This window comes from Apiospora aurea (genome assembly GCF_038362705.1).
Source record: "Apiospora aurea strain CBS 24483 chromosome Unknown utg000004l_segment0_segment0, whole genome shotgun sequence".
Classification (NCBI taxonomy): Eukaryota; Fungi; Ascomycota; class Sordariomycetes; order Amphisphaeriales; family Apiosporaceae; genus Apiospora; species Apiospora aurea.
Window position 1 is genome coordinate 3,750,892 of NW_027117391.1, and position 18,806 is coordinate 3,769,697.

Here is an 18,806-nt window from a genome sequence, read left to right on the forward strand (position 1 = left end):
GTTATTCGAGACAGGAGAGAGAGAGAGAGAGAGAGAAAGAGAGAGAGCGAGAGCGAGAGCGATAGTGAGAAAGAGGCCAATTTCCCGTTGCTGTCAAGTCTAGATAACGGGTGTGATGTCACTCAGATGTCTGTCCGTCTGTCTTTGATACCTTGGAACTTTGGTGGTCTTGCTCGTCGTGGTGAAGAAGTCCCGGTCGAATACAAGACAGGCCAGCTATCTATATATATACTTACATACACGCACCCATGTAACAAGCAACCATGCCATCGGCTTTCCCTGAAGATGAGGAAATTCGATAGGGCCGGCCGGCGAATAGTCAGCAATCGCATTTGCGGTCCATCTTGCACCCTGTCCCTATCTACTCCATCCGATGACGGGACGAGCTACAGGATGGAGCTGTTACAACGAGGAAGGTTATGACGAAGACATACATGTCGTGTGGGACGGGAGCAGGCCGGGGCTGTAGGGGGGTGCCGCGGATCTAGATTGGGCCCTCGCCAACGTCCAGGCCAGATCCTCCCAGCATTCTGATGATTCCGGGACCCTAGACCCAGACCATCCATCTCGGAAAATGAAGGTCCTCGACCTCTGGTTCTAGGTCGGCCCGCACGTATTCCAAGCCAACAGTGATGGTGATTTCTCGTTGCTCTTGTTTTGTTCAAGCATTGGAGCCTAGTTTGCCGCCCAAGTGTGCAGATCCCCTGAATCTTGCTTTGAAGCTTCTTTTCGCGAGAGCTTCGTCACCGGTCTTCTGGCCCGACGATGTTTGACGCGAATCCATTGGTTCACATGACGTTTCACAACAATTCTACCCCGTAAGCCAAAAAAAGCCATACAGCAACACTTCCCTCCGGACTCTCGGTTGTGTGGTGGTCATTTAGTCACTCGGGCCTACGCGCGTGGCCTCGACGGTGGTGCCCTTCAGCTTCAACACAAGCGTGAGGTCCTGCTGATCCAATGGCAACTCAGCAATGCACTGCGCCGAACGCGGGCTGTCACTCATCCATGCAATCTCAACCGCTGAAGTGCAGTCGGTGAACTACGGCCCTACCTGGGGCCTTAGCCGAACGGAGGTATGTGTATAGAGTTGATATCAGTAATTATAAAATCGCCGAAGAAAGAGATTGGTCCATACGAGACCACGAACTACTTGACTCCTTTTCAGCCATGTCGTTGTCTGGGCGTTTGGCCCCTTAGGCCCAAGGTATCAATCAGGCCGCCAATCAAAGCCGCCCAAACACCACTTTCGCATCCAGAAACGGTCGCCCACATGCACGACCGAGGGGCGCTATTCGCCTCTTGCTCCCAGGGGCCCGGGCCGTACGTTTACAAGGATCATTCATGTTCGCTTCTTTTTGCTTTTCCAAGCATGCACAAAGGTGCATGATCGGTCCCGAGTCGGGAATGCTCGCTATGACCCTTTCTTCCATCTAGTATTCCGCCATCTCCCAATTGACCGTCACCCTCTTCCCCTTGCTTTCCATGATGCATTCCAGCTTGTCCTCATTCGTGACGTACCCATGCCGCTTGGTGACAATGGCGTACTTGATCGGCTCCTTCCACTCTTCCCACCACGTCTTCTCGCTTTGCACCACGCATTTTCGGCCTTGCTCGTTGTTTTTTGCAGTCCTGTACATGTACACTGTTTAGTATCAATTCTTTTCCTCAGGGCTGTCGTTTTTCATTTGTGGCATCTCCCGAATCTCATGGATCGCAAGTAGCCACCCGGCCCGACCTTCTTGGTTTCTCCGGGTGGGAGTTGCCTCAAAAGGCTGAGAGAGCTGGCTGGCTGCGTGGTCGGTTGCACCACCAATTAAGCAAAACAAAACAAAAGAGGCTCGGTACTTACGCGAATGGCCAAACTGCCTTGACGACCTCGTACTTGCTTTTTCCGGTGAACAGCGCCGAGACCGAGGTGAAGAACTTGTTCACCTTGGCGGGGCTCTGGACGAGCACCTTGCAGTGCGTGACAGGGAAGCTGACGGTGACGTGTCCGTTGTAGTTCGTCGCGGCGACCAGGCTGCACAGCTGGCCCTCAAGCCAGTTCGTGTCCAGGTTGGCGACCACGCGCTCGAGCAGGAACGTCTTGATGTTGGCCGGGTCCACCACGAAGCGCTCGCACCACGACTGGAGGGAGCCGTCCGCGACATCGGGCTGGAGCGAGGGCTGCGAGCCGCCCCCACGGCACGCCATCTCATCGCGCTTGACCACTCGTATGTAGTCTAGGCGGTCTTGGGGGTCGCTAGGGACCAGGAGGCTCATCAGGTTCATCTTGATGGAGAAATCGACCCACCGGCCCCGCGTTCCCTGGACGAGGATCTGCGGCTTGGGTGGTACACTCGCTAGAGTCTGCAGTAGCGTGGACAGGACTTTCGCGTTTACCGACAGATACGTAGCTTTGCTGGTGATGGTCGTGGTGTCGCTGGACAGCTCAAACATGGGAGGCGCGTACTGGCGGTAGTCCAGCAGAGGGAGGCCGGGGTAATATTGTGGTCCCTTACCCGGGGCCGATTGGTTGTTGCGCACCTCTAGAGAAGTACTCGATGGCGTCGAGTAAGGGGGCGGTTTGGCTGGCTGCGACGTCGGCGCATTCACGTCGCCCTCATCGCCAGCTAGCTCCGCCAGAGGCACATGGTTGGAACCCGATGCATGGTCGGATGGGCGATAGACTGGTCTGATTGCATGCCCAGTCTTGTCCGTGAAAGTCGAGTCATGATTCTCCATGCGGTAGAGACTGATCTGTACGTGATCAAGTGTGTTGCAGATAGCCACGCTCGACGTACCAACCAAGCGAGTTACTGGATAGCTAGGTCAACTGGGTCGGTCTGTGTCAGCGATGATAATTTGTAACTCCAAATTCGAGCTGTCTATAGAGATGACGGAATCGCCCAAGTCAAATGTCATCAAGCCTGAGTACATAATGTAGGTTCTTAAAAGGCTCCCTCCAGTATCCACGTTTCTTCAGCTGAGTGTCGACTGACGCGGAAAGAAGGCGCAGTCAACCCGCCGGTCAGCTATGGTGTCTGCCTATTTAGTGCCAAGTGTGGCTTAGAGCTGACTGACCAATCGACCAGCGCCCGCCAATTGCGTATGGCAACTACATTATGTAGGTAGTATTGAGACTATTATACATTATGGGATGGAGGGACCAGATCAGGCTACTAAACATTGCGTCTCCAACTATGCAGTCTGGGCTGTTTGGAGTCTAGAGACGTAAAAATGCCCACGCCCTGTATCCTTTAGGATACCCCTGTTGTGATGTATCATATATCATGTCATTGTACTTTAGTGAAGCTTGTTGGTGGCGCAATTGGCGATGTCGATAATTAAGACACGAGGCCAGCGATGTTTGCTACATAGTGGACCTTGACCCGGCCTGGAAGCGCTTCCTCTACTCTGTGGGAAATGGCAATATCCGCTTCCCATGGAGAAAGACAGAGGACCGAAGAGATGAGCCCGCAGTAGTCCGGCAGTAGTCCCAGTAACCGCTTGTGCATTGCCTGGCTTTGTTTGAATCTTGTCTTGAACAAACATTCTCAGACAAACCGGCCTCGCATCACGAGGCGGCGCCACACAGTCTCTTCGTCCTCGTTGGAAGCACTTGGTGACATATCCGAGCTGTCGACCGGATCCGGGTTCTCGCAAAGGTCAAAAAAGTCTTCCGCCATTCCTTCTCCCGCCACAAATCCAAGATTCAAAAGTGTATCGGTGGGCACCGAATCGTACCTGACGAAAAGTTAGTCGAAGCGTGTAAAGGGTGACACTCGAGGTTGATCAGTCAAGAGTACAGAATGCACGCACTTACCATTTGTACGTGCTTGCAAAATCTATATCAGTTTCTGTATTCCGCCGATGCGGCACAGAGCTTCCGTCATTTGATTGAGAGCCTGGTGTTCCATGTGAGGCACTCGGTGTTGCAAAGTTACTTGGGTGCCGTTTGGCCCCCAACGGTATAGGACATTGGTACAATGAGCTAGCATCGTGGCTGTCATCGAGGGCGCTTCGGCCAAATGCCGACGTGGTATCCGACACAATGGGTGACGGGTCGGCTTGCCAGCTGGAATGCCCCGTAGGATGAGTGTGGGAATTTTGCCCAGGTCTGTCGGCTTGGGCAAAGTCGGAGAAAGCAGCTCTCCTGAACTCATCGCTTTGGGTATAGATGTCTCCAGGATTCTGGGGAGCCCCATGAGTGCTCGCGATGGGAGCAGGCTGTGAAAACTTCGGGGCAGGGTCCTTCGTTGACCCTGTTGCGCCATGCTCGGAGTTTGCATGGTGGCCGTTGGCCTGGGATAAGCTCAGGTCGAGAGCGAGCTGCTCGCTTGTGTTGTTACTGAGCGGCAAGGACGCCGGAGGAGGCGGAAGGTCCCTTATCTCTGGAAGATCACCAGTTTGCACAAACCTTCCAAGGCGGCTCTCGGTGAAATAACTGACAAGCTCTGCTTGGTTGTCGTTATTCCTGAAATAGTCGGCATTCATGATCCCCGTATCGCGGTAGGTGCTGGTGGCCAGAGTTCGAAGTATCATATCCTCGATGGCGGGATTGGCTTGGAGCACTAGGCCCCAGAGTCGTTCGCCATACTGGGCAGTATATCCAGTGCGAGGCCCGCGTTTGCGGACGGGGCGGTTGTAGGTACAGTCTGTGCCGGCGCGGTCACATACGCTGCACTTGGGCGTTGCGTTGTCACACGGCTGGTGTTGAAGGTTGCACCGGTCGCAGGCTCGACTAGCCTTCCTCTTCTTGGAAGCGCGCCCGTCTTCAGCCTCCTCATCACTCATAGCAGCCGACTGCCTGTCAACCCCAGGCCGAGACGTATCGCATAACCAAGGATAGGGAGGCGCAGATGGCTGGCGGTAGAGTGGCGCAAAAAGGAGTTGACAACCCGTCAATGCTGTGCAGACTCACGCGACCTGAGAAAAGTGAAAAACGAATACCATCAAAAATGCAGAGACATCATTGATCATTGAATTGCTCGGTGTTGGTCGTCACACTCACTCACTCATGCACACTCACGCGCCCACTCGCGGAGTTCGAGTGGCTTCAACGACGGCGTTCGGGTCGGATCACCTCGGCTAGATAACGGAACGATAGAATGCAAAGCGTCTTATGGCTTGGACGCTTCTGTATGTCCGGGGGTTTAAGCAGTCTGTCTCTGCCTGGCTGAGTACTTAGGTATTGGCTGTTGCCGACCTGAGCTTGCGGTTTCAGAAGATGGGTAGTATATGGTCTGGACTTGCTATGTCTGGTCGTCAATCAATCTGACATCTGATGCATTTTGATTAGGTACTTAGGTCGTCTAGAGTGGATCTGGTCTGGTAGTTTACCATCGGCATGGGGGGGGGTGCTACCATCATTCGACCGGACGGCACAGGATTGGTCCTTCCACCTTACACGATCATTAGAAAGTGTCGAAGGCCACCCCCCCCCCGCCTCCCTCAGTTGATTGCCTGTGGCTGGCCTTGCTGTTAGTGTGGCTGATGCTTCTAAGCGCAGTACAAGTCCATACTAATAACATTGAAGGTACCCACTCCGTCGACCTTTTGGAAGTAGCTGCTGCTGCGACTGCCGACCATATTGCCGGTGCATCTCCATCCTCCGCTGCATATATTACAGCGTTGCCCGACATCGTCTGTTTGTGCTCTCACCAGTCTCTCTTGGTCGCATGCATACGAACCGAACTGGGATCATACGTCAATAAGAGCAACGACATGACTGCCTCACTTGATTCAATGACGCGATTATAGTGTGCTTTTTTTCTTCTGATTTACTCCTCGCGAACTTGATTCTATACCATCGCATCGAATAGAATTCAGATGGAAGTCCTGAATTCATTGTGTTCTGTGTTGGCTTGCGTGTAGTAAGCAGAAACCCACGCGGGTGGCTCAAACTCCAAGTCAGGGCAGCTGGGGGAGTCGTATCTGGACTGGGCTCAGAAACGAAGTGCACGCTCAGGAGGACCGAGGCCGCGGTCAGAATGGTCTCGCTGGTTTCCGCCATGGCAAGGCCATACTCCTCCAGCATTCCCGGGCTGACGGAGAAAACATCATTCGCCGGCGATACTGTCCCAAACCTGCGAGGTTTCCACCCGGACGCCACCATCGTCCTTGTTGGCTGTCGCGGCGCCGGTAAACGAACACTTGGGTTTATCGGCGCAACATACCTGCACCGCCGCCTGCTCACTGAAGACCATTGCTTTGAACAGGGCTCGGGTTGCACTAGAGCCAAATTTCTCGAGCAATATGGCCGTGAGGCCTTCCAAAGCCAAATGGCCAACATTCTCGCCCAGGCCCTGCACTCAAACCGTACCAACTGTATCATTGAGTGTAGTATGGCAACCCTGTACCCTGGAACACAGGAGCTACTGCGCCAATACTCCGAGACAAATCCGGTGATATATGTCCATCGCGACAAGGAAGACATTTACCGCCTCCTGAACCTTCAAGTAGCGGATGCCGAGCGCCTGTTCATCGTTGATCAGAAGCACCGTGAGTGTACCAATCTGGAGTATTTTAATCTGCTGGACACAAGCGGCGAGGAAAGCGAAGACCCGCAGCCTAGCATCAGATCTGTGTCTACAGGCGCAAGGCTATTGCAGGTCAAAAAATGATTTCACCAAGTTTCTCGATCTGATCACAGGAAGAAGCTCGACAAGGTCATGGGTCGAAAACCCATTCTCGATCAATGCTATTCCTCCCGAGTACCGACCATACTCTTATGTCCTGCGCCTACGGCTCTCCACTTTGCTCAATCAACGGTTGAACATGGAGGAGTTAGAGTCCAGCGGCGACGCTGTGGAGTTCATCGTCGATACGTGGCCAGACAACATCCTAGATGTGATCGCGACTCAGTTATTTTTGATCCGTCGGGCATTGGATATGCCGATTGTCTACCACGTCGAAGAGAACCCACGGGAAGAACGACAAAGGCCTCTAGAAGAGAGGGACTCGACTGATATCAAACTGATCTTGCATGGACTAAGGCTGGGTATCGAATACCTCAGTCTGGACTTGGAACGAAGCGACAGCCTGGTTACCCAAGCCCTCGCCATGCGAGGTAAGACCAAGATCATCGGCAACTTCACACTCAGGGGGTCAATGCTCCTAAATGGACTGACGAAAGCTACGTACATCGCTATTTGCGCAGCCAGGCACTCGGCTGTAGCGTCGTACGGTTTGCACGGTTTTGTGCGAATGACCGAGATGATCAGCTTCGCAAGCTGTTTCTGGAGCGCATTGATGCGCTTCCGGATCCCAAACCCCAGCTTGCGGCTTTGGAGTATTCGGTCTTCGGATCTATCATCAACAACATTGCATCGTCTCCAAAACAAAGCTTGAAGTTCCAACCGGTTGGCCATGAGGCAATCGAGGCGTCGTCACGAGAGTACCTTACTGGTGTGAACACAACGCGAGGCATCATTCGCAATATGTTCCGCCTTGGCCCCCTACAACCACTGAAGTTCTACACTCTTGGGTCGAAGGTGTACTATTCCGCTTCTCCAGCAATGCACCGAGCAGCCTACGATGCTCTGATGCTGTCACACACATTCGATGCTAGACAATGCTCCGAGCTGGAGGAGATTGACAGGATTCGCTGTGAACCTAACTTCGGTGGCGCCTCCCTTACTGCCCCCTTCAAGGTTGCTATGCTGTCTCGGGTCGATCATCTCAGTTCCCATGCCACCGCAATTGGAGCCGTCAACACACTCCTGCCTCTACGAGGGGCGACTGATTCCATCCTCGACCATGCCAATGCAAGGAACCGAGCAGGATCAACTACAAAGTGTTACGGCGATAACACGGACTGGAGTGCGATCATGGCTTGTCTACGGCGTGCGATCAGCCCGCGGAATGCCGTACAGCCATCTCGAACTACAGGACTGGTTATCGGTGCCGGTGGTATGGCTCGAGCTGCTATCTACGCCCTTACCAAACTCGGCTGTCGGAAGATCTTCATCTACAACAGAACCAGGGCAAACGCGGAGAAAGTGGCAGATCACTTCAATACCTGGGCCGCCGAGCAGCGGTTACAGCCTACTAAGCACCACGCCGGGCATATATGCCATGTTCTCGACTCGACTACTTCAGAGTGGCCTAGTGGGTATCAGCAGCCTACCATGATCGTGTCTTGTATAGCTGCTGCAGGCGATCGTCATGGCTCGGTCGAGTTTCAAGTGCCATCGCAGTGGCTGAGAAGCCCCACGGGGGCGTTGTTGTCGAGGTCAGAGCTAGTCTCCTACCCCCTATTTTCACAGATTGACTAACTCGGGTCCTCGTAGCTGGCATATGAGCCTCTTATTACCGCTTTAATAAGACAGATGCGAAGAGTGCGTGAAGAGGGTGGCACATCTTGGTTTGTCGTTGATGGTCTGGAGGCTGTATGTGAGATGGCGATAGAAGCATTCGAGTTGATGACGGGGCGTCAAGCTCCCAAGACACTGATGCGCCGGGTCTGTAACGAGACATGGGAAAAGAACTTTGCTCCTTTTGAGCCTCGGCGGTAATAGCAGTTTCTTGATACAACGGTTCCCAATAATCGCCGTCTTAAGGCGGCATGTAGTCATGAAAGCTACCTCTTGACTTGACACTGCATATGCCCGTTAGCCCTCAATTTCGTTGCTCTAGTCGCTCTCACCGAGTCACCCTATTGTACTATAATATCTATTAACCACATACTCTGCGCGTCATACCCCCCTCCCCCTTCCCTTACCCCCTTTATTCAGCTATCTCGTAGGATATTGATCTGCACAGTATATGTCTATGACCATCAAAACAACCATACAAATGAAGCTATACAAAAGCGGTATCGGAAGTAAGTGCGTTACGAGGGTGTTGCCCAAATCGACGGCCGAGGGAAGCATCCTGCCGCATCCTGTTGATATCCAACTCTTCAGCAAAGGAGGCTTCAAACGGATTCGCTTCGCTGTGTAAGCTTCCCAAGACTGGACAATCGCACTGAACAGTGGCTAGCGGTGGCTGGTCGGAAATGCTCGCAACAGCGATATGAGGTCCACGCTGCTGATTTAGTTCATGCAGTTTGACAGACATCTTGCGTCGGTAATCATTGTATTCGAGGGTAGAACAGGGGTGACGCGGTTTCTCATGCTTCCCCTTGGTATTCTGGCTGAGATGTTCGGCTATAGGAGATTTGCAACAGCAGTGGCGGCATGTGAAGACTGAATTGGTGTCATCATGCGGTGTTGAGGACAATTGAGTCTCAGCCGGGGCACTGCTGTGGTCAAATGTCAGTGAACAAGCGCAGATAACGGGTTGCGGGTTTCTTGGAAAAAGCGTACTGACCCAATAGTTGTCAACGCAGCAGAGGCCGCCGATGCGGTGCCGAAAGGAACTGCTTCGATGGATTGCAAACGGACGGCAAGGGCAGTTATCTGCTTCCTCAAGTCGTACATCTCAAGCGCTTGTTGCCGTTTCAAGCCTTCGTTTTCTTTCTTGAGCTTCTCCATATCTGCGACTAGCCGCTCACACGTACTCTCCAGTCGCTCACGGTCATTGCATCTGGTGTCCGCCCGCTTACATGGACCGAGCATCCCTTCTAACTCCCCGACGATCCCTGCCGCCAGGTCCGAGGTTGAACCCGAGCCGGCATATGTGGACTCGGCGTTGGCTGCTTGAGGTGCTATGAGTCGGTAGTCTTATTAGTCAGGAGAACCTGACGTACCTGGGTTAGGCCTCTGGTCCGTATCTGTACAGAGCTTCGGAATTGGAGGATTGGATGACCTGGGTGGGCCCCTGACACTTGGTTCCCAGGATACGAATGGCGAAATAGCATCAATATCGTTCTGGCTAACGTCTATAGGGATCTGCAGTCTAAGGTTTGGTCGCTGTTGCCGAACATTTGAAGCCAGAGAAGACTTGTCTAGAAGTAGCCGGGGTAGTGTAGCCTGCGATGTTCCTTGGTTGTGGCGCTTCCTGAATCGTTTCAGTTTACGTTCGTTTATCGGCACTCTGGGAGCAGTGAGCTCGAGTTTCTCAACGGGTTCGAGACCATTTTGTAGAGAAGCTTCGAGATGAGCATAGTCCTCAGCGTTTGCATATTTCCGCAAACCCCAAGCTTGGATCTTCCGTTTGAACTGTCTTTCGCTGTGGCCTATGCTGGTTATTATATGAGGAGACCGAGCGAGAAGAGGATCTTGGGGACTGTCGTTGTGGGAAGATTGTCTGATACGAAGGTGAGAATGGTATGCACCAGAAGTCCCTCCTCACATTGACCAATGGGTGAGTACGTTCTCTTCCTTTTTCAAATCCCCAAAGGACCAGCGGTAAAGTATTTGGTACATATACGCAGCCGATTTGGACCAAAGGCCCTCAGCTCAGTGCGACGAGCCAGTCAGCCACCGGGCAGTGCTTGGTCAGAAGGACCGCTGCCTATTCAGGGCCAATGAGAATGAGACCTGAGCAAGAAGCAATCAATTTCTCGAACAGAAGAGATCGCCCGAGCTGACAGGCTAACAAAAGGCCCTGCACAGTCAATTCAGTCCGAAGCTCAAAGTACATAAATCATAATACTCTAACAATGTCGCCTGCTGGTTGGTATACTGAAGCAGGTTGTGCAGCTGTTGATTGACCAAAGCACATCGAAGCAAGTGCAGCTTCATCAAGACCCCCATCACCACTGTGCACTTTCATACCAACTGTGCCTGGTAATCCCTTAGACTGGCGACTGATGGTTGCGAGCCCTGATGATTGTTGTTAATATTCAACACCTCATGCAATCATATTCGAAGACTTACTTGAAACCTTGGGCGATTCGTTCGTTCTGCCAGAGCATGAGCACGTTGCAGATGAGCGTCAGCACTCCGACAACAATAGTCGAGATAGACTTGAGAGTGATCCCGTCCGACATGTCCTGGGCGGCCTGAAGGTACGTTCTGTTGAGGTGATAGGCAGAGAAGGACATATAGACAGGCACCGTGTGATCTCGTAGAGCAAGCAATTTATGATGACGGCGTGGATACAAAAGCTTCCATGAGGGCAGGATTATGAGTTTATATAAACCACGATAGGGTCTTTTTTACGACTTGCTATCGCCATTTTGCCTCGGAGGTCTTTTGGCAGGGACAACCACGATCTTATTAGGCTTCCTCAGTACGAGTGGTTCACCAACTGGGCACTGCTGAGCGCGCCTCTACAAACGGTTCTTTGGACGATTGACGAGCGACAAATCGCGTACGTGTAGGTGGGTACTTTGGCATCGCCCAACCAGTGTACGCTACCTCCCTCTTATGAAAAGCCCTTCATCTTTGGTATCATCGCCGACTTCCGGGCATCGATCCGATGCGATGGGGCTTTTGGCTCGTTTCGTCCAGTACGCTGTTACCGGTCGTACGTCCGGCGAGGAGACTCCTCGGTAGGTCGTAGTTTTAGGTGAGAATCGTCTTCAATGTTTACAGTGATCAGACATGCCTCCAGCAACGTTCCGTAGACGCCCAAGCGCGGACCACGCACGAAAGAACCCTCTACCCCGGCACTGCTAGGTACTCCTCATTTTCCTATTCACTTGCCACTCAGCTCCCAAACGAAAGCGCTGCTTTTCGAGGTCAGTATACCACCACTAATTAATCTCTGAATTATCGACAAACAATTTGGTTCAATCAGAAATCATGTCAGCTGGATACAGGCTCTTATCGAGTTGCACCAATAACGTTGTACCATCTAACATGGCGTCACCTGGTGGTAGAAGCACTTTCGCATTGGCATATCATTCACTCGAGCCGGGGCAATCAAACTGCGATAATCGGTCGCTCTGAATTGGGATATCACGCAGTCTCTCTATTATAAACACTCGCTACTCAACGCTGATACACGGAGCTATCTCGTGAACAATAGCAGTCCTGCGTGTTCAGTCGTTCTGATCTCCCAATGCGCTAAGGTTCCAGTCCACCAACGCCCCAAAAAACAAACCCATGGCAGTCCAGAGATGACTGTCTAGCTTTCAGCCTTGATAAGCTGGAAGCCATCCACATCTTCGGCGTCAAAGTCGGTCGAGGTGGCATGTTGCTTCGGGCTGGGATGACGAAGAATGCGCCGGGCCTTGCGACCTTTGAGAGCATCTCCATTGATGTCAAGGACCTCATATTCCCTCTCAACCAGCTTTTCTGTACCCTTGGCGTCTGATTTGACGAATACATCGAGGGAAAGCGGCTTGCCTGGAGAATCGACCCGGTCGAAACTGTACAGGACTTGGTCCGCCATACTCGTCTTCTTCTCAGCCTGGTCCGATGATGGCAGCGTGTCGATGAGTGATCGCGTCAAAGACGACGGGTCGTTCAGCTCCTCCATGGGATTCACCTTGGCACGGGAGTGGTTGTGTGGCATATCCCAGGGGATCTTGGCCTTGACGATGTTGTGGTTACGGATGCGATTTCTAGGTGCCCTGTTAGAACGGGAACTTCGCTCGATCATACTCAATTTGGCGCCAAACTTACTCTGGGAACGAACGTTGAGGCCTGACCTTGGCGTCTGCACGGAAGGGATCAAGAATATTGTCTTTGCTACCGGGCAACGGGCGGGATCCTCGAGACCATTTGGAGTACCGCTCCTTTGCCCTCTTCGGGTCCTGAGCAGCGGCTCGGAAATCGCGTGTGGCCTCGAAGGTAGCCATGATGAAAGACTGTGTATTCAGGTTGGTGTGCGATGCCAATGGTTGCGAAGGGCCGTCGGGAGAGTGCAGTGGTTCCGAAAGATTCAACAAGTGATACCTAGTTATTGCTGCTCAATCTGAAGAGAGAGTACTTGGTGGCGTAGTTCTAGGACTGATGGAGGAGAGGAGGTGAGAATCCGAGGATTGAGTGAGTGACGAAGTCACACAAAAGGGAAGTAGGTATGGTGACCGAGGTGTATAATGTGAGGTAAGCGGCGTTGGAAGGAGGGCGCTGCTTTGTCTTTGTAGTCGGACGCTTGATTGACAAGCAAGAACAAGGTAAGGCAGGCAGGCAGGCAGGCAGGCAGGTAGGTGGGCAATGATGGAATTAACGGGCCGTGAGCGAAGTGGCTTTTTTCGTTGCCTCGAATCCAAGTAATCAAAGGAAAGGAAAGCGCCGGGTGATTCAACAAAGGATCCGATCCGGGAAACTCGATGCTCTTTCAGACCGGGTGACTCAGACCAGATGCGATGGATGGATGATGCGATGCGATAGTGCTCCTAACGAGGGATCGCCAAGCTGATATGGCTATCGATAACGGACGGTATTGGCTACAATGGAGAGTGTAATTTCACGTATTACACAAGAGGACAACAACAAGAAAGACTTTAAGTGATGGAGAATGCCCAGAGAGGAAGGCTCGAGTATATACAAAGACTGCCTAAGTAGGTAATCAAGTTCGGAGATGATCTCACTGTTTGTTGTTGGGAAGCAAAGGGGGCGGATGATTAGTGAAACTGGGAGGCCTGCAGTCATCTGGCGGGAAGCGGACGTCTCTTATCACTCACGTGTCGAACTTACCACGTAGTACACAGGCAGGGAAATGGGTATCGAGTGTAATAAGTGCCAGCCTGTTACCTCCCTACTGCCAGACTGCCAGACTGCCAGACTGCCCGCCGTTATTCCAGTTATTCAAACGTGTACGTACACTAATGAATGATGCTAATACAATCCGAACGCCGTCCCCTGTTTGTCCCGTTGACTCCGTTTGGGGCGTTGGCAGCAACCACGGCAGCACATGGTACGGGTTTCCACTCTTCCCCCTCTGATCCCACCTCGGGGGTCCACCTACCTATCTCCCGCCATCTGGATGCCCCAACAGGCAAAACGGCGCTGCTGAACCTTGCATCCATCATGATAAAGCTCGGGGCGTGCGGGTGTGTCTAGTGACTTCGTCTGGTGCATAGCGTGCATAGCTGACGCTAGGCCGCTTGATTGGCTGCGCCAGGGACGACACGCTGCTCTCTCGAGTTCGTGTCTATCATAGACGTGTTAGCGGCTAGAGCGGACTGCTTCTTGACTCTTGACTCTCTCCTACTGCCTGCAGAGCATGCACCTAGGCCATCCCATATCACAGCGGTTCGGGGTCTTGTGGCCCAGCAAGTCATCAAGCAGGATGTGTGGTGGATGGGTGGGTGGCCGACTCGAGACGGATGATGATGGCGATGATGAAATCAGGCGGCGTTGTCCTAACTTCTGGCTTTCCAGCGGTATGTCTACTTCCACGCCTGCACGCCTCCCACCCGCCCGGCCGGGCTTCCTTGGGGGAATCTGGGCCCTGGAACCTCGGCTCCTTCGCTGGCTCTAACTGGCACCCCGTGCTACGACGGCTGACTTGTCATTCGCCTCGAGTCGCCTGTTAAGCCGGAGCTTAATCACAAGAAACAGCATCGGATGTGTGCAGCAATGCCGGGCCTCTCTCCTGCATTACTTTTAATGTGCGTTCCTTCATGCATTACTGCGACGAACTAACTCCCACCATTCATTTGCTCAACGAGAAGCCACTGCTCCCTGCAATTGGTACCAGGCCTGGCCGTTTCAACTTGCCCGGAAAGTGCCGGGTAACATACCCAGTACCTAGGTACGTAAGGTTGGTAAGGTTATTGGTGTTGCGAATCAACAATGGTTCGGAGATTTGAGAAAGCAGCACATGCTGAGAGCTACCATATGCGCGTACAGCTGCAGGCTGTATCTGCCTGCGAGGTACTGCGTGTCTGGGTGGTGACAGTGCCCCTCATCTCACCCTCCTTTCCGTCTCGACCTCCCCATTGATATCACATTTGATGAAGTCGCGATAAGGGAGCACCGATAACCTATCAGGCGGGCCATGTCACCATGTGTCTCGGGCTTGTGGATGGAAAGCGGGATGCTGAGGTTTACACAGCACAACACACTTCCGAAAACAATGCACACTCCGGAGAGTCACTATCTGGGCTTTCAGCAACGATCTGGAAGTGTCCATCACGATCCAATACCCAGGGTTTCTCATCTCAGAGATTAACTTCCGACCTCCGTGACGCTACAATAGGGATGGATGGCCTTCATAGAGGCTGTCAACACGACAACTGACAACCTTATCGCGTTGTCCCCCGTACGCGGGAGACGCCTCGGACTCTAAGAATAAACACTGGGTTCTCCGTACTTGTTAGTGAGTATCCGTCGTTGGTCTGTACTTCAATAGTACCATTGAATTGGTGGGTCCTACTGCCCATTACGATGTACATACGCCCCTTTCTGCAGGCTGATAGAGCGATAAGCCCCGGTCTCTTCCAACATTGCCAATTGCCATACTTGTAAGAGCTGAGAGGGGGCGGGGTTGCTGGGCGATAGGTAGGATACGTATTGTGTGATCTGCTGCCCCGGCCCAGTACCCAGTCCCCTGCAGCTGCTTGATCCTGCAGGCTGCACGGGGTTGGACGTCCTGCAAGGTGATTTGTTGAAGCTACTGAATAGGAAACAGGCGCACTCTACTACGCGTAAAGGGTTCCAGCTTGCAATCTGATCGATGGATGGTGACGAAGGCGTCTTACGGGATTACCTCATTTCCCGATCCTCGCTAATGTCCACGACGGCGCAAGTGGGATTATTATTGGTGTTGACCGCCGAGTCCGGGGTCGTCTGACCATTTCATGCTTAAGCTAGATGGCGGCGAGAAGGCCCAGCGCCACTGGAGAAGGGGCCTCAAGGCGTGCCGCCGGTTTCAGCTGACGCAACGTATGGAATTTGGACTACTTAGAGGCTTCGAGACGTTTTGGCTAGAATCCAAACAAGTTTTCCACGGTTTCAACATCAAAGTGAAAAAGAGCATACCGGAAAAGATGAATTTCCGATCTCATCATCACGGAATGCCCTGGGGAGCCATAATGCTGTCATTCCCGTCCTTTGGCCGGCTGAGCCATACCTTCTGCTAATGCCTGACCCAGCCACAGGATGCAGCTGACCTGGAACATCGTACGTCACGGTATCCATGCCAGTCTACCTGTGACGAATCTCGGCTGCAATGGATTTTCGAGAAAACCCCGAGTTACATGTTTAACTGCTTAAGTTGATAACATCGTCACCGTAAGCTCCCATAAACACATTGGTCTCTTGAGCGCAGCTGAAGGTGACGTCATTTCAGCTGGTGCTCACGCCATCACAGGCCATCTCAGGACTCGGGTGAGAAGGACTCAAGCATCTGCTACGCACCTGAGGCCCAGGGCAGTTTAGGTAACGGTTATTTACTCAACGGCGTAATGGTTTGCGTGAGCCCATGGCATTCCCACTTGAAAGACAAGGGCCTGTTTGCGTTCCGTAAGACAGGGGGCTCTCCAGTCTGCCAGTCCCGAAGCGACCACCTGCTCACAAGGTTGAACTTCATCAACCTCCAATTCCCTGGTTGGCCTAGAAACAACCGAGCTCATATTAACATATATTGTATACCGAATTCACCAAGTAGGTGCCTAACCTACATAAAGTACTTATTCCATTGCTGTCGCTGGGCCTTGATTCCAATGATGGGGGCGCTGGCAGGCATTGAGTAGGTACATGCTGGTAGGACCCCAGGCGTAGCGTAGGCGTAGCGTAAGCGGTCCCCACATTCGTACTGATAACGATAAGGAACTGTATGGGCAGTCGGAGTTTACTAAACGACAGCCGCCTTTCAACAGTCGACAGCGTTTACAGCAATACCTTGACAAAGTCGGTTTCCCCAGGGAGACAATTGCTTCCTATTACATTAATTGCCCAAGGTCCGAGCCAAGTCAAGCTCGCATTGCTTCCGAAACAATGCCATCCGACCTGTCGTCATACCTAGCGACACACTACCTGACCGCCGACCCCAAACCATCATCCAAGAAGCGCAAGCGGAAGCAAGACCCGAACGCCGGACTGATCATCGCAGACGACGAGGAGACCGGCTGGTCGCGGACAGCACAAGGCGACGACGACGACGTCGACGGCGAAGGCGGCGGGCCCGCGACCGTAGCTGGCACATCGGCCGAGTTTCGCAAGGCCAAGAAGTCCGGCTGGAAGGTCCTAGGGGCGCCGATCCCCTCCGCTTCTGAACAAAAGGGGAACAAAGATGCCGATGCGGCAGCAGCCGACGCGATCCTAGCCTCGGCGGCGCAGGAATCGGCCGAGACGGGCGGCGGCGACAATGGCGACGAAGGCAACGAGCCCGCCGTGGTGACCATGTCGGACGGCACGCACGCGGGCCTGCAGTCGGCCGCCGCGGTGTCGGCGCAACTGGAGAAGCGGCGCCGGCTCGAGCGCGAGGCCTACGAGCGCGACAACCCGCACGCCAAGGAGGCCGAGACGGTGTACCGGGACGCGACGGGGCGGCGCGTGGACGTCAGCATGAAGCGCGCAGAGGCGCGGCGGCTGGCGGCGGAGGCGGCGGCGAAGGAACAGGCCAAGAAGGACGCGCTGCGGGGCGAGGTGCAGCAGGAGGAGGCCCGGCGCCGCCGCGAGGAGCTCGACGACGTGCGGATCAAGGGCGTTGCCCGTCATGCCGACGACGAGGATATGAACGCCGAGCTCAAGGCCCAGTCGCGGTGGGGCGACACCATGGCCGACTTCGTCGGCAAGTCGGACGGTGGTGGCGGCGGCGGCTCGGGGGCGCTGGTGAAAGCAGGGGGTGGTAAAAAGAAGGCCAAGGATCGACGACCGGTATACCAAGGTGCGGCGCCACCTAATCGATACGGTATCAAGCCGGGCTACAGATGGGATGGCGTGGACAGGGGCAATGGGTTCGAGGCCGAGAGATTCAAGGCTATCAACCGAGTCACGCGGAACAAGGACCTTGATTATAATTGGCAGATGGACGAGTAAAAGCCCCTAACAAATGTTAGGATGGAGCAAGCAGCTTTGCATTTAATGGATATACCCCTTTTGAGCGTACCGCTATATCACCAATCGTTGGCAAATTTGTAATGTACGTACGCACCTGTCTCATCTATGGCCTGGGAACATGTCATTTTCGCATTGCAGCCGGGCGTCACTGTTCAAAAACGCCAAAAAGGCTCGTGAAGCACGCTGCTGACTCTCTGGCGGAGAGTTGGAACAGTACGCAGCCCTTGGGTAGAGACGAGGATTGTCTAGAAAAATTCCAACTCTGGACTCCTTGGCGGGGTCTGTTTGCCCCTTTCTTTTCACCCAGGTCCGGATTGGCCATATAACACAACAAAGACAAGATCAATTTCGACCATCTCGACTTTTGATTCCCTGTCAGACTTGGTGAACCCCGGGCCAGTGACCGATACAGGAGAACACACTATACGCGCCAGAGCACCAAGGAACTTTTGGGTTACCCACTACCCCAGCCAGAAAACAATCTGAGTGTGTATTCTCTTACGGAAGATCCTCGTCAAGGAGCGAGCGTTTCAATTTTCCCCTGTGGGGAAACGAAATGACGGGCTCGCATACTGACTGCTATACTACCGAAGACAAATTCTCAGTTGATTGGACGAACGTGCAAGCCATCCGTTCATGTCGAACCAAGATACGTAGCTACACACACACGAGCAATGCCTCAACGCAAATGATAGTTCATGTATGATTGATTAGCAATGCGATCTTAAGCTAGCGCATGCGGAACTATGTGTTTATACAGAATTTCTATTGAATCGCACCGAAAACCCAAAGAATGATGCTGCCTCTCAGGAAGCAACCTAGACGGAATCTGCTCAGCTATGACCTAAACCTCCGTCAAACGGAGTTTGGTAATGGGATCATATCTGGTGTTTCCCCTCAGCGCTGGTTCCAGAGGCTTGTCACCATCTACCAAAGCTTACCGCCAACGTGCCTGTCGAGCTTTACGCAACAGCTGTGCAATATGTATTCTCGGCGGAGGAATTTGCTCGATGGTGTCGGCGCCAGTCCCCTAAA

The 18,806-nt window shown here is 53.1% G+C and overlaps 6 protein-coding genes across 6 annotated transcripts; 2 read left to right on the plus strand and 4 right to left on the minus strand.

Moving 5' to 3' along the window:
* Positions 1-1,433: 1,433 nt before the first annotated feature.
* PG986_005962 (uncharacterized protein) lies at positions 1,434-2,727 on the minus strand (the record flags this gene model as incomplete). Its single annotated transcript, XM_066842184.1, has 2 exons — positions 1,434-1,632; positions 1,853-2,727. 2 exons carry the CDS (start codon positions 2,725-2,727, stop codon positions 1,434-1,436), a joined length of 1,074 nt encoding a protein of 357 aa, XP_066702046.1.
* An 812-nt stretch (positions 2,728-3,539) lies between these two features.
* On the minus strand, positions 3,540-4,779 carry PG986_005963 (uncharacterized protein; the record flags this gene model as incomplete). Its single annotated transcript, XM_066842185.1, has 2 exons — positions 3,540-3,729; positions 3,809-4,779. The coding sequence occupies 2 exons, from the start codon at positions 4,777-4,779 to the stop codon at positions 3,540-3,542; spliced, it is 1,161 nt and encodes a 386-aa protein (XP_066702047.1).
* A 1,217-nt stretch (positions 4,780-5,996) lies between these two features.
* On the plus strand, positions 5,997-8,501 carry PG986_005964 (uncharacterized protein; the record flags this gene model as incomplete). The annotated part of the gene is made up of 5 exons (XM_066842186.1): positions 5,997-6,486; positions 6,638-7,091; positions 7,145-8,098; positions 8,143-8,218; positions 8,277-8,501. 5 exons carry the CDS (start codon positions 5,997-5,999, stop codon positions 8,499-8,501), a joined length of 2,199 nt encoding a protein of 732 aa, XP_066702048.1.
* A 286-nt stretch (positions 8,502-8,787) lies between these two features.
* PG986_005965 (uncharacterized protein) lies at positions 8,788-10,915 on the minus strand (the record flags this gene model as incomplete). Its single annotated transcript, XM_066842187.1, has 5 exons — positions 8,788-9,229; positions 9,298-9,469; positions 9,533-9,634; positions 9,677-10,176; positions 10,749-10,915. The coding sequence occupies 5 exons, from the start codon at positions 10,913-10,915 to the stop codon at positions 8,788-8,790; spliced, it is 1,383 nt and encodes a 460-aa protein (XP_066702049.1).
* A 1,028-nt stretch (positions 10,916-11,943) lies between these two features.
* Positions 11,944-12,619, minus strand: PG986_005966 (uncharacterized protein; the record flags this gene model as incomplete). Its single annotated transcript, XM_066842188.1, has 2 exons — positions 11,944-12,391; positions 12,444-12,619. 2 exons carry the CDS (start codon positions 12,617-12,619, stop codon positions 11,944-11,946), a joined length of 624 nt encoding a protein of 207 aa, XP_066702050.1.
* A 4,087-nt stretch (positions 12,620-16,706) lies between these two features.
* On the plus strand, positions 16,707-17,750 carry PG986_005967 (uncharacterized protein; the record flags this gene model as incomplete). Its single annotated transcript, XM_066842189.1, has 1 exon — positions 16,707-17,750. The coding sequence occupies one exon, from the start codon at positions 16,707-16,709 to the stop codon at positions 17,748-17,750; it is 1,044 nt and encodes a 347-aa protein (XP_066702051.1).
* Positions 17,751-18,806: the final 1,056 nt, after the last annotated feature.